Source organism: Crinia signifera, chromosome 19, assembly GCF_055691185.1.
Source record: "Crinia signifera chromosome 19, ASM5569118v1, whole genome shotgun sequence".
Classification (NCBI taxonomy): Eukaryota; Metazoa; Chordata; class Amphibia; order Anura; family Myobatrachidae; genus Crinia; species Crinia signifera.
In genome coordinates this window covers 85375725-85390801 of record NC_139226.1, presented here as the reverse complement: position 1 = coordinate 85390801, position 15077 = coordinate 85375725, and the positions used below count along the sequence as shown (strand labels likewise).

The 15077-nt window shown below is 44.3% G+C and overlaps 1 protein-coding gene across 9 annotated transcripts in view; it reads right to left on the bottom strand.

Moving 5' to 3' along the window:
- Positions 1–15077, bottom strand: part of KCNJ5 (potassium inwardly rectifying channel subfamily J member 5) — a 104885-nt gene that overhangs the window by 79060 nt on the left and 10748 nt on the right. For 4 of the 9 annotated variants that reach the window (XM_083162847.1, XM_083162845.1, XM_083162844.1 and 1 more), the window contains exon 2: positions 11689–11738. The exons of 2 other annotated variants lie outside the window; for them this stretch is intronic. In XM_083162847.1, coding sequence (XP_083018973.1) covers positions 11689–11735 — 47 coding nt within the window. In that variant the 5' untranslated portion in view covers positions 11736–11738. Of the gene's footprint in view, positions 1–11688; positions 11739–13038; positions 13233–15077 lie in introns of all 9 variants that reach the window. 3 more of the 9 variants (XM_083162842.1, XM_083162841.1, XM_083162843.1) reach the window with 1 other exon arrangement.

The window sequence follows — 15077 nt, the reverse complement described above, 5'->3', positions numbered from 1 at the left end:
AGGGGAGGCTCCAATGCTGTTCAAAATTCAAATAAGGGAGCAGCACCAACTGCTTTTCCAAACTGACTGTCAGTGGTTGTGGCTTCCCTATTTGGAGTTTGAACTGTGCTGCAGCCCATCCTCTGGTGTCAACCCTTTATATCAAAATCCTCTAGATAGGATTTGTAAATCAGTTCTGTTTTAATACTATAGATCTCTATTATTATGCAGAGGAATTTATTTTTAGATGATCGTACACAGTGGCGGGCTAGGCCAGGGGGCAGGGTGCCATGTGTCCCCCGGGCCACTTAATCAATTAGCGCAGCGGGCCGGTTTAAATACTGAAAAGGACCCTGGTGGTCCAGTGTGTTTAGAGCGGTAGCCGCAGCTTCCGCCCGCCCGCAGGCAACACGGCCGGCATTATATCGCTGAATACCTTATTCACTTGCTGCACGAGCTGAGAGGAGGGACAGTGACAGTGTGTCACAGTGCCGGCCCCTCCTGCTCCAGCGTGTAACGTGATGGCCGCGCCATGCTGCGGCAGGAGACTAGTGGTCTCACAGGCGGAAGCAGGCGCAATTAATTCCCTCACTGGCTCAACCCCCCACTATGTACCCAGGCCCCAGTGACTGGCCCAGGCCGTGGCTGGCCTCCACAGGACTTCAGTATGCAGCGAACTGAGCACTGGTTCAGGATGCAGGATGCAGAGCACTGAGCACTGGTTCAGGAAGCAGAGCACTGTGTGCCCCAGGCAGCGGTGCCCAGTTCCCCAGACTCCGGGAGGCAGTGAAAAGGGACAGTCAAAGTCATTCTGTGCCCTCACTTGCACCCAGGCAGCCCCAGAAGCAGATGCCCTAGTATGCAACCCCTGGCATCAAACAAGAAACCCTTTGCAACAAGCATGTAGTAAGTGGCACTTATGTGGCAAAAAATTTAATAGGCATCACGGAGTGTGGCATAATGTGTAATGGGCATTTCGGTGTTTGGTATAACGTGTAATGGGCATTACGTGGTTTGGTATAATGTGTAATGCGCATTATGGCATGTGATGTAATGTGTAATGGCTCCTACACTTTTATCCTGGTTCCTACAATAACATAAAATTTGTTCAGCCCTGGCATAACGTGTAATGAGTATCACAGTGTCTGGCTTAACCTGTAATGAGCATCACAGTGTCTGGCTTAACCTGTAATGAGCATCACAGGTGTGGCGTAGTGTGTAATGGGCATCACGGTGTGTGGTGTAATGGGCATCACGGTGTGTGGTGTGGTGTATTGTATAATTGGCATCACGGTATGTGGCATAGCATGTAATGGGCATCACGGTGTGATGTAATGGGCATCACGGTGTGTGGCCTAATGTGTAGTGGGCATTATGGTGTACTGCCAAAGTAAAATGTGCGATAATGTGTACAGTAAGCCTGTGAAAATTTCACAGGCCTGCGATTATCTGCGAATCCATTTGCAATCATTTACCATCAAATGATTTTCCTAGTGTGTACAGTCTGTGCGTAGCCCAAGACTTACTCTGGTGCTGCGATAGAAACAGGAACGGGGCCGGAGCGGACGTCACAGTCTGTGACTGTTACTTATGGGCCAGTGCTCTGGACTTGCCCCCCTGGCTAAAAGTTTGCCAGCCAGCCCCTGATCATACATAACTGTAATGGGTATACTGGAATAAGTCTCGAGGAACAGGGAGCTATCCATGGTTTCTCAGGACCGTGGTAAATCAAATGAGTCTTCCCTCAGTATTGCCGCGAGCAGGTCGCATGTGCGTATAACTAACAGACTAGTCACTCCCGTGCTCAACACATTCGAGGGAGCGCACAAACCCATGCAATCCTATATTCAGTGTCCACGTACATTCGCAGGCACATTACTAAATGCTCCACAGTTATTAGCAATTAGGGACCATCTCTAGTTACAACCATCTTACTGCTCCAATACAGCTAGCTTAAGTATATGCAAGCAGGCCCGCAGATATGGCTTGTGTACGGCTTATATAAGGGGTATAAATGGGATGTGCACATTCCTATTGGTCCAATGGTGCTACAGAAACATTGTAGTCAAAAAAAAAAAGACAGACTACACTGGGGCTATCTACATGCGGTTCTGCGTAAATTCGGAATAACGGGACGTGCCTTGACATCCATGTCTGCCTTATACTCTTCCCCATCAGCCAGAGTGTTTGTGAGCGGTCTGCTGTCCGCCTCCTTCAGAATCTCCAATGAACTCGCCAAGGCTGCCCCCTGTCTCCCCTAGTGTTTGCACTTGCTATTGAACCACTAGCCGAGACTATAAGATCATCAAACACCGTTAAAGGCCCGGAGTTATCGGGCGTGACGTATAAAATATGTCTATTTGCGGACGACGTCTTACTTGCCCTCACTGACCCAGAGTATTCCCTGCCCAACCTGCATAAGATCCTAGATGCATACTCCGCAGTATCTTATTACAAATTAAATGGACCCAAAACTGAGGCCCTTCCTATAAACTACCACGCTGACCTCCTTCAAACGCTAAGAACCAAGTACCAATATTCCTGGCAAACCAGTAGCCTTAAATACTTGGGAATTCACATCACCCCTTCAACTGGGGATTTAATCCAAGCTAACTATGCCCCGCTCCTCCATAAGATCTCACTGATGTCCACCGATTGGATGATGTTGCACATATCTTGGCTCGGTAGAATTGCGGCTCTGAAAATGATGATACTTCCTAAAATTCTATACCTATTTAGAACCATTCCCCTCCTGGTTCCCTTGTCCCTGCTAAATAAATTCCAATCGGCTTTCACTAAATATATTTGGAAAAGCGCTAAACCCAGACTGGCCCGGAGGATACTGTCACTCTCAAAACGGGAGGGGGGAGTGGCTTACCCCGATCTGTACAACTACCAAATTGCGAGTATTCTCTCTCAAGTAGGCGCTTGGTTCGCGACAGAAGACCCAAAAGTGTGGGTGACCATGGAACGTAATTTAATGTCCTCATGCTCACTCACAGACTGCCTGTGGCTCCCCTCCTCAATCAACATTCGAACCCTGACAACAATTACCTCTATCATACACACTCGCAAGGCATGGTTAGAGGCGGCAAAATCAGCCTCAGATATCTCATTACCTTGTATACAGCTGTCGCTCCCGGCCATAGCCTCCCAGATACCAAACCTCTCCTTCACTTCATGGGTCTCTCGAGGGGTTTCAACACTCGCAGAGGCTACTTCCTCAGGATCTTTACTAACATACGCACAACTCCAATCCCAATTTTCCCTCCCCCATAGGGACTTCTACAAGTTTCTCCAGCTCAGACACTGGCTATATACGGTAACCACAACTCCCCATGCCGTAACCACACTCCCCCAGTATATTCAGAATAAATTGACATGTGCTGGTAGTAGGGGAGGTATCACCTGGTGGTATAATTTCATGATGACGCCAACGAGCTTCAAAAAATTTCCCTCTTTGGTAAAATGGGAACAGGATTTGAATGAATCCATTAGTGAGGAAGAGTGGCACCAAATCTTTCAAATATGTTTTAAACTGTCTAAATGTATCTCACACAGCGAACAATACTACAAACTACTGCATCGCTTGTATATGACCCCTGTGTTACTACATAAATTCAGTCCAGCTAACCCGAATCTTTGTTGGCGAAACTGTGGCCGTGTGGGCTCCCTATTCCACATATTTTGGGAATGTCCATATATCTTCAGGTTCTGGTCTGCGGTCTTTGCACTTATCTCAAAGGTATTGAAAATTCCCATCTCCCCGACCCCGAAAGTAGCTATTTTCCATTTGATTGGTGGAGGACTCTCTAGCAATGATAGATACATTATGGGTCATATTCTAATCACTTCAAAAACCCTAGTCGCGCAGTGCTGGCGCTCCACCAGAATCCCAACAATCCCTCAAATAGAACAAGCGGTTCAGCACCACTGCGAACACGAGACCGCAGGAATACGCTACTCTTCCTCGACTGCCAACCCATTAATCAAATGGCTTAGCTGGACTGAATACTGGACCTCTAAATTATGACAGGCCATGACAGAATCCATACTCTGATTACTATCAATATGTTGTTCTTTCCACAATAGCTTCAACTACGTATGCCAATTTCTGTATATGAATAGTCTCTATAGTAATAGGTTTATAGATTTATTAACGAACGTTTGTTTTAACCCCTTCCTGACAGAGCTAGTTTTTGCGTTCCTGACAGAGCCATTTTTTTCAAATCTGACATGTCTCACTTAAGTGGGGATAACTTTTTTTTGCTTTTACTTATCCCAGTGATTTTGAGATTGTTTTTTCGTGACACATTGTACTTCAAATTAGTGGTAAATTTGGGTCGATACAGTCTGTTTTTTTGTGAAAAATACCAAAATGTCGTGAAAAAATGGAAAATTTAGCGATTTGCAAAATGTTAAATTTTCTGCTTGTGAGACAAATAATCATACCACTCAAAATAGTTAATAACTAACATAGACCATATGTCTACTTTATGTTTCCATCATTATTTCAACTTCCTTTTAATTTTTTTGGACACTAGGAGGCTTACAATATGAATAGCAAATTCTCAAATTTTCAAGAAAATTTCAAACACTGATTTTTTTAGGGACCAGTTCAGTTCTGATATGACTTTGAGGGACTTGTATGTGAGACACCCCCATAAATGATGCCATTTCAAAAACTGCACCCCTCACAGTATTCAAAACAGCATTTTGGAAGTTTGTTAACCCTTTAGGTGTTTCACAGGAATTAAAACAAAGTGTAGGTGAAATTTCAAAATTTCATTTTTTTTGCAGATTTGCAATTTTAATACATTTTTCTAAGGAACACAGTACATTTTACTAGAGAAATGTGACTAAAAATTGATTCCCCCAATTCTTTTGTTTTAAAAATAATCCTATATGTGGCCCTAGTGTGCACGTTGACCAAACCACAGGCTTCATAATAGAAGGAGCACCTACTTGATTTTGGAGCCTCCTTTTTATGAGATTATTTTTTAGGCACCATGTAGGTTTCTAGGCACCATAAGATGCTAAAATTTAGGAACCCCCCCACAAGTTACCCCATTTTGCAAACTACACCCCTCAGGGAATTCATCTAGGGGTATAGTGTACATTTCAAACCCCCAGGGGTTTCACCAATTGTGGTACAACTGGGCAGTGAAAATGAAAAATTACATTTTTTACACAAAAATGCAGTTCTGGCTCAAAATTTTTCATTTTCAGAAGGTATGAAGGAGAAAAAGCACCCCAAAATCTGTGCCCCAATTTCTCCCGAGTACGGCAATGCCTCACATGTGAACAAAAAATACCAGTTGGGTGCATGGCAGGACTCAGAAGGGAAGGAGTGATTTTTGGATTTTGCAGCACAGATTTTGGTGGAATGAATGGTGGGTGCTATGTTGCACCAATACAGTGGAACCCCCCCACAAGTCACCCCATTTTGCAAAGTACACCCCTCAGGGAATTCATCTAGGGGTATAGTGTACATTTCAAACCCCCAGGGGTTTCACCAATTTTGATACAAGTGGGCAGTGAAAATGAAAAATTACATTTTTTTACACAAAAATGCAGTTCTGGCTCAAAATTTTTCATTTTCAGAAGGTATGAAGGAGAAAAAGCACCCCAAAATCTGTGCCCCAATTTCTCCCGAGTACGGCAATGCCTCACATGTGAACAAAAAATACCAGTTGGGTGCATGGCAGGACTCAGAAGGGAAGGAGTGATTTTTGGATTTTGCAGCTCAGATTCTGGTGGAATTTTGGTGGGTGCTATGTCGCATTAGCAAGACCCCCCAAGCACCAATACAGTGGAACCCCCCCACAAGTGACCCCATTTTGCAAACTACACCCCTCAGGGAATTCATCTAGGGGTATAGTGTACATTTCAAACCCCCAGGGGTTTCACCAATTTTGATACAAGTGGGCAGTGAAAATGAAAAATTACATTTTTTTACACAAAAATGCAGTTCTGGCTCAAAATTTTTCATTTTCAGAAGGTATGAAGGAGAAAAAGCACCCCAAAATCTGTGCCCCAATTTCTCCCGAGTACGGCAATGCCTCACATGTGAACAAAAAATACCAGTTGGGTGCATGGCAGGACTCAGAAGGGAAGGAGTGATTTTTGGATTTTGCAGCTCAGATTCTGGTGGAATTTTGGTGGGTGCTATTTCGCATTAGCAAGACCCCCCAAGCACCAATACAGTGGAACCCCCCCACAAGTGACCCCATTTTGCAAACTACACCCCTCAGGGAATTCATCTAGGGGTATAGTGTACATTTCAAACCCCCAGGGGTTTCACCAATTTTGATACAAGTGGGCAGTGAAAATGAAAAATTACATTTTTTTACACAAAAATGCAGTTCTGGCTCAAAATTTTTCATTTTCAGAAGGTATGAAGGAGAAAAAGCACCCCAAAATCTGTGCCCCAATTTCTCCCGAGTACGGCAATGCCTCACATGTGACCAAAAAATACCAGTTGGGTGCATGGCAGGACTCAGAAGGGAAGGAGTGATTTTTGGATTTTGCAGCTCAGATTCTGGTGGAATTTTGGTGGGTGCTATGTCGCATTAGCAAGACCCCCCAAGCACCAATACAGTGGAACCCCCCCACAAGTGACCCCATTTTGCAAACTACACCCCTCAGGGAATTCATCTAGGGGTATAGTGTACATTTCAAACCCCCAGGGGTTTCACCAATTTTGATACAAGTGGGCAGTGAAAATGAAAAATTACATTTTTTTACACAAAAATTCAGTTCTGGCTCAAAATTTTTCATTTTCAGAAGGTATGAAGGAGAAAAAGCACCCCAAAATCTGTGCCCCAATTTCTCCCGAGTACGGCAATGCCTCACATGTGACCAAAAAATACCAGTTGGGTGCATGACAGGACTCAGAAGGGAAGGAGTGATTTTTGGATTTTGCAGCTCAGATTCTGGTGGAATTTTGGTGGGTGCTATGTCGCATTAGCAAGACCCCCCAAGCACCAATACAGTGGAACCCCCCCACAAGTGACCCCATTTTGCAAACTACACCCCTCAGGGAATTCATCTAGGGGTATAGTGTACATTTCAAACCCCCAGGGGTTTCACCAATTTTGATACAAGTGGGCAGTGAAAATGAAAAATTACATTTTTTTACACAAAAATTCAGTTCTGGCTCAAAATTTTTCATTTTCAGAAGGCATGAAGGAGAAAAAGCACCCCAAAATCTGTGCCCCAATTTCTCCTGAGTACGGCAATGCCTCACATGTGAACAAAAAATACCAGTTGGGTGCATGGCAGGACTCAGAAGGGAAGGAGTGATTTTTGGATTTTGCAGCACAGATTTTGGTGGAATGAATGGTGGGTGCTATGTTGCACCAATACAGTGGAACCCCCCCACAAGTCACCCCATTTTGCAAAGTACACCCCTCAGGGAATTCATCTAGGGGTATAGTGTACATTTCAAACCCCCAGGGGTTTCACCAATTTTGATACAACTGGGCAGTGAAAATGAAAAATTACATTTTTTTACACAAAAATGCAGTTCTGGCTCAAAATTTTTCATTTTCAGAAGGAATGAAGGAGACAAAGCACCCCAAAATCTGTGCCCCAATTTCTCCCGAGTACGGCAATGCCTCATGTGTGACCAAAAAGTGGCAGGACTCAGAAGGGAAGGAGTGATATTTGGAGTTTGCAGCACAAATTCTGGTGGAATGATGGTGGGTGCTATGTCGCATTAGCAAGACCCCCAAAGCACCAATACAGTGGAACCCCCCCACAAGTGACCCCATTTTGCAAACTACACCCCTCAGGGAATTCATCTAGGGGTATAGTGTACATTTCAAACCCCCAGGGGTTTCACCAATTTTGATAAAACTGGGCAGTGAACATGAAAAATTACATTTTTTTACACAAAAATGCAGTTCTGGCTCAAAATTTTTCATTTTCACAAGGAATGAAGGAGAAAAAGCACCCCAAAATCTGTGCCCCAATATCTCCCAAGTACGGCAATGCCTCACATGTGACCAAAAAATACCAGTTGGGTGCATGACAGGACTCAGAAGGGAAGGAGTGATTTTTGGATTTTGCGGCTCAGATTCTGGTGGAATGAATGGTGGGTGCTATGTGGCATTAGCAAGACCCCCGAAGCACGGTGAAATTATGAACCTAATATTCCATAGATGTGTGGTATATTTTAAAACACTCCTTTATACATAGGCCGGGTTTGTCGGGGCAAGTGTCACACTGGAAAATAGTTTGCTTTCTTATTCCCTTTTTATAGCAAACTTTGCACCTTTTTTGTGTCCTGCCCTTTTTTCCAGTGGAGGGGATTTCATCAGGAAAATGCTGCCCTGGTACAATACGGGGGCCAGTACTAGAAGTACTGGGGCCCTCTGCCTGCTGGTTCCCAAATATTAGGCCCTTTATGACTTCCTGTTGAAAGTGCATAAATGTCCCCCTCTGGCCGGTAGAACGGAATAGCACGTAAGCGTTATACAGTGCCATCTGGATGATATACACGGCCACCTTCTTGTACCAGATTTTTGTTTTCCGCAGGGCACTGTACGGCTTCAGTACCTGATCTGAAAGATCCACTCCGCCCATGTACCTATTGTAATCCAGGATACAATTAGGTTTGGAGGTGTGGGTACTGGTACCTCGTACAGGGACGGAGGTGGTACTGTCTCCGTGAATTGGTGTCAGTATAAGGACATCCCTCTTGTCCTTATATTTGACCAACAACATATTTTCGTTGCATATTCCCCTGCTTTCACCCCTTCTCATTACTTGGGCAATGTGCGTTTTTGGGAGGCCTCTTTGGTTCTTGCGCACAGTACCGCAAGCTGCTGTACCTCTTGAACCAAGGGCCTTAAACAGGGGGATGCTAGTGTAAAAGTTATCCACATAGAGGTGATAACCTTTATCCAGGAAGGGGTGCACTAAATCCCAGACAATTTTCCCACTAACACCTACGAGGGAGGGGGGGCATTCTGGCGGTTCAATTCTTGAATCCTTCCCTTCATAAACCCTAAACCTGTGGGTGTACCCTGAGGTGCTTTCACACAGTTTATACATTTTTATGCCATACCTTGCCCTCTTACTGGGAAGGTACTGGCGGAATTTAACCCTTCCTTTAAAATGTATAAGGGACTCGTCGATACAAATAAATTTTTCAGGGATGTACACCTCTTCAAATTTGGCACTGAAATGATCAATGACCGGCCTGACTTTGAATAGCCGGTCAAAGGTGGGATCATCTCTGGGTGGGCACTGTGCATTATCGGTGTAATGTATAAATTTAAGAATTGTCTCAAATCGAGTCCGGGTCATGGCCATACGGTAAAATGGAGTACTGTACAGAACATCTGTACTCCAATATTGCCTAATTTCTGGCTTTTTTACTATGCCCATATGAAACACCAGACCCCAAAACGTCATCATCTCTACTGCATCTACAGGGGTCCACCTAGCAAATGATGACGTGGGGTTTTGAGCAATAAACTGCTGGGCATATAAATTAGTTTGGTCCACCATTAAATTTATAAAATCATCAGAGAAAAATAATTTGAAAAAGTCAATTTCTCTGAGACCTGTGGAATCAAATTGGATTCCTGGCATGGCCAAAAACTCAGGAACCTGGGGCTCAAAATTGTCTGGTGGTGGGGTCCATACGAGATCAATTGTTGGGGGGGGGGGTCTCAGCTGCTCTACAGGGGCGTCTTTGAGGGGGTCCCTCATCACCAGAGGAGGAAGAGGAGCTTAAGACGAATCCTTCAAATTCCCCGCTTGCATCACTGGCTGTGTCTGAGTCAGAGGCAAGCATGGCATATGCCTCCTCCACTGAATACATTCTCCTGGATGACTGGGAGGACATTTGGGAGGACATTTGGGATGCCATTTTTATTTTTGTGTCACTGGTAGTGAAATGTTTCAACACGTGTATAGTGTAGGGGGGGGTACAAACTTTATTTCAACCCGGGGGGTATGTAGTGTGTAGTGTGTATGTAGTGCAGAAAAAAAAAAAATACTTTATACCAATAAAAAAAAAAAAAAATGAAGGGGTTAAAAATAAAAAATTGAAGGGGTTAAAAAAAAAAAAAAAAAAAGGTCCTGCGCCAAAAATTGAGCACAGATGTTGGTCAGTAACGTCTGTCACTGAACAGCGCTCAAAGGCAACAGGAATTTGATCAAAAAAAAAAAAAAATAGATCAACCCTGTGCCGAAAAAGATGATCAGTGATGTACGTCACTGATCAGCGCACAGCGGCCACAGGACACCCACAAAATCACAGTGTGTGTAAAAAAAAAATTTAAAAAAGACCCCACAGCACACACACAAAAAAAAAAGGTGATCAGTGATGCGACACTGATTACCAGTGAGGTGCAGCAGGTGCACAACCTTTGGTGCAACTGACAGGTATATATAAAAAAAAAAAAACCTCTGTACCCCCAAAAAAGTTGCTGATCACCTCAGATATAGTGATCAGCACAAAAGGCGGGGGCAGCAGACACAAAATTTAGCACTCTCTATCACTCTCTGTCACTATCTCTCTCTATCTCTCTATCTCTCACTATCTATCACTCTATGACACTGCAGCAGCAGCACTGACAGGTATATCTATATATAAAAAAAAACCTGCGCCCCCAAAAAGTTGCTGATCAGTTAATTTATACTGATCAGCACAAAAGGAGAGGGCAGCAGTCAGTTATATAAAAAATATATAGCACAATCTGTCACTATCTCTCTCTATCTCTCTCTCTCTATCTCTCTCTATCTCTCTATAACTATCACACTGCAGCAGCACAAAATATAGCACTGTCACTAGGCCTCTCTATCTATCTCTCTCTCTCTATCTCTCTCTATCTCTCTATCTCTCTCTCTCTATATCACACTGCAGCAGTACAAAATATAGCACTCTCTGACACTATCTCTCTCTCTATCTCTCTCTATCTCTCTCTCTATCTAGCTATTACACTGCAGCAGCACAATTTCACAGCACAGGAAGGCACAAGTAGCAACAGGATCCAGGAAGCATCCAGCACAGATCAAGCAGTGATCAAGCAGTGATGAAGCAGCGATCAGGTAAGTATGGAGCAAGGTTCTGGTCAGTATATGGCGGCAGGTGGGCACGGTGACCGCACTGCACGCTATTCCAGACCGGAATGGCGTCTGCAGTGCAGTCACCGTTAGTTTAAATCCCCCTCCTTGGCTGTGATTGGTCCGTCGGTCCGACGGACCAATCACGGCCTTTGGGGGCGGGCGGGGTGAGGTGGGGTGACACCAGTGTCACCCTTACACCCCGCGGTGATTGGTGCTGTACTTTACAGCACCAATCACCTCCGATCCCTGTGTCACCGGCGAACGTTATTCGCCGGTGACACAGAAAACGCTGTGAATGGCTGTTCACACTGAACAGCCAATCACAGCGATCGCCGACGGGGGGGCGGCATCGCAGCCCCCCCTGGGCATGCACGGACATGTCTGCGTCTATAGACGCGGTGACAGTTTAAATCCATGACGTACATTTACGCCATGTGTCGGGAAGTGCTTCCCGACCATGACGTAAATGTACGTCAAATGTCGGGAAGGGGTTAATGTGTGCCCCCCTTTTATTTCCCCTCCCCCCTAATACCTGTACTATCCCACCCTATTGCAATTTAATGTGTAAAACCAATAAAAATTCAATGTTAAAAAAAAAAAAAAAAAAGACAATGTAATACTCACAAAGGAGGAGACACCTGAAATCTCGGCAATTGTGGATATTGCTTCATTATCTAAATGGGGGAAGTAAAAAATATATATCAGCTATGTTTGCTTTTTTTTTTTATAAAAAAAAAAAAACCTGAGTACATGCAGTGAATAACGCAAACTAGGTGGTTATTTACCAAGATAACAATCAATTAGAACCTACAGATGGAGCTGGCCTCTTCTTTGCTGGCACTGCGCCAGCATCTGGCGAAGAGGCGCCCAGTCTGACTGAGACGCGCGCGCGTCTCACACGCATGCGTGTCTCAGTTTCCCGTCGGCGGGGGGATGGGAACCCTGTCCGTCTCCGCTTCAGGGAGGGGACAGGGTTAGGGGGGGGGGGGGGGCGGGGGGCGGCAAGGCGGCGGAGACCCCGGGGAGACCCGTTGTAAGGCGACGTACGCGCATCTCGTGCGCACTGGTCCCCTTATGGTGGCCGGCGGGGGATGGTGGCTGGCGAATCTTCCGCCATCCCCTGCAAGAGCGAGACCCGCTCCATCTCTACTTCTTTATTTAGCACCTTCTAGAAGATAATAGATAGCATCTCATTGGTTGCGCATAACATCCAATCTTCAATAGATAAACAAAACCACTAAAAACTTCTGACTGGATTTTAAAATAAGCTCCAATCACAGTGCAAGTGCCATCTTCAGCTCACTACTTAGAACATTAGCACCCTAGATCAGTGGTTCTCAACCTCAGTCCTCAAGGACCCACAATATTGCATATTATCATTACTGAAGCTGTAGAAATGACTCCATTCATCATTTCACTAGTTTGAGTGGGATACCGCATCCTTAGCTACAAAAAATATCGAACAAACAAAAAGTACAAAACTACTTCTGTCCTTAACATTACCAAATTAACTCTACATCCAATATCTTCCGTGTGCCACGTCGGGTTGGCAGGCAGTTACCCTGCTGTCAGGTTCTGAATTTTGATGGTGACAAAATGTCAACATTATACATAAGTACATTACAAACATATGAGCATTAGAGGTAGGCTGTGGTTATGGTAAAAATAGTACTGTTAACAAGTTGAATGTCAACATGCCGTGAGCGTGAAAATTGTGATCATGTCAACGCAGTCAGTGATCACCATCGGTCTGATTCTGTGTTAATTATGAAGACAGAAAAGCACAAAGCAGCAATCTCTCCTACAGTGAGTTTCTAAGGAAGGATTTAATATGAATATTGGTTAATTTGGTATAAAGGTACTGTAGTTCCAGCAGAATTGACAGAAGACTGTAAAAATCAGATAGACTAATTACACTGTACAGACAAGTCAGGTTAAGCTTTATCTTACAGTAATGTTCAGGTAAACCTGTACCTCTAGTCTGCAGGGTCTAGTGAGCAGGACCCAGTAATAGATATGGTTCCCAGAATCACACGTTTGCATTCCAGTCTATTGCAGTAGGTGCTGGTCTACGCTGGCAGCTGATCATGGAATCCCACAATCTGCCTGTTCCATCTTGGTTAGCCTCTTCCTAATTTACGGGTTATGATTACTTTAAATACGAGTTGCTGAAAAGAAAAGAAATAAAGTTATACATTTAATTAATTTTTAATGGACAAAACCCCTGCACAGCAAAATGTAACGTGTGCAGAAATTGCCCCACTTGCTGTTGCAGACGGCTGTCTTTGCCCTGTCTGTTAACCCTCTATGCTCCAGTTTATATATTCACTGTTTCTTCTATTTTTCTACAGCCAACCATTCTGCGGTCTTCAGTTCATTGTGTTAGTCCATGCTGCTTGATATTTCAGAACTGGCAGCATCCTAAGTACCAGTGTGTTTGTAATACACAAAGGGAATAATGAGCGGTTGTTGTAGGCAGAAAGCCAGCTCCGTGGCTCTAGGGATGATGGTTTTACAATCTTTTTACGGATCTGCCCAGAGGCGGAACTACCACTGGTGCAAAAGGTGCATTGCCCTGATGATCTATTGACATTGGTCAAAAATCTTGTGACCGATGCTGAAAATTATATAGCAAGGACTTTTGTATTTACAGATGCTGGGCTGTGACTTTATCCCACACAGGATTTTGTTTTTAAGAATGTACATTGTTGTAGATCACAGCTCTTCAACCTCTTTCCCTCCAGATGTTGTGGAACTACATGTCCCAGCATGCCCTGACAGTTTTGGCATGCTCTTATAGGGAAAAAATGTGGCAATGCATGTTGGAACATGTAGTTTCACAACATCTGGGGGCCATAGGTTGAAGACCCATGTTGTAGATGAAGCACAAAAAGAACTTTGGGGGAGAAAAGGCTGCAGCATTGTAGCACTTCCTATACAGATTCCATTTACACAGAGACATACAACATGTTTACAGTTTCTTATACACAGAAAATTCTGTTGCGCTTTACAATAGTATCGACAGAGGGCCCTACTTTAATGTTGCACTTGAAATTGATCAGTGCAATCTAGCAATGTGGTTTTGATACATCCAGTTGTTTTATTTGTGCAAATAACCACGTGCACTTGATTTATAAGCGCAGTATCCATTTTTTTTACCCATTTGTGCAAAGAAGACACATTTAGTAACGAAAAGAGAATTAAAAAATACACCTTCTTTCTAATGAATCGATTGTAGTGGTGTTAAGGAAAGTTGCATGGGGGCAGACGTATTTAGTCTGGTGAAGTAATAAAAGAGTGAGGTAATAACGCACTATAAAACCAACTCCTGTAATTTTTAAAACTCAGCTTATAACTTGGCAGTTAGGAGCTGATTGGTTAATGCGTTCTCACCTTCAACCTTCACCTTGCTTAATACATCTACCTCATGGTGCCTTATTCTGTCTGTGCGGGCCAAAATAGCCACTACCCAGCAGAGTGTTCTATTCCCAAATGATGGATTCTCAAGCTGTGCTATTAGTGCATGCCATAGCGATAGAATAAGATAGACCAGTGTCACCCACCCACCCACCCATAGAATTACTGTAATGGCCCATACACACTTGGAGACCTTGAGCTGAAAGTCGCTCAATACACCCAGTTTGAGCGGCTTTCAGCTCGAAGCCACCCAGTGTGTATGCCCCGGCGATGAGCGCTGCTCGGCACTCCCGCATCATCGCCGGGAAAGCAGTTCATCTGCTGGTTATACCAGCAGAGGAGCCGCTTTCAGGACAGTTTTGCATAGCGCTGCGCTATGCAAAGCCGTCTACCCCCGCCGTCGGCGCTGGGCAGGGGGAAAGCCACTCAGTGTGTATGCACTGAGCGGCTTTCCCCGCAGCGATGATTGGCATCATCGCTGTCCATACACGCTGGGCAGTCGCCCAGTCTGTATGGACCTTTACAGTGACTTCTGAAGCTATTGGACCACTTTGTAAAAGAGCATGTTCTCTGTTTATTATAAACTTTTATTTATA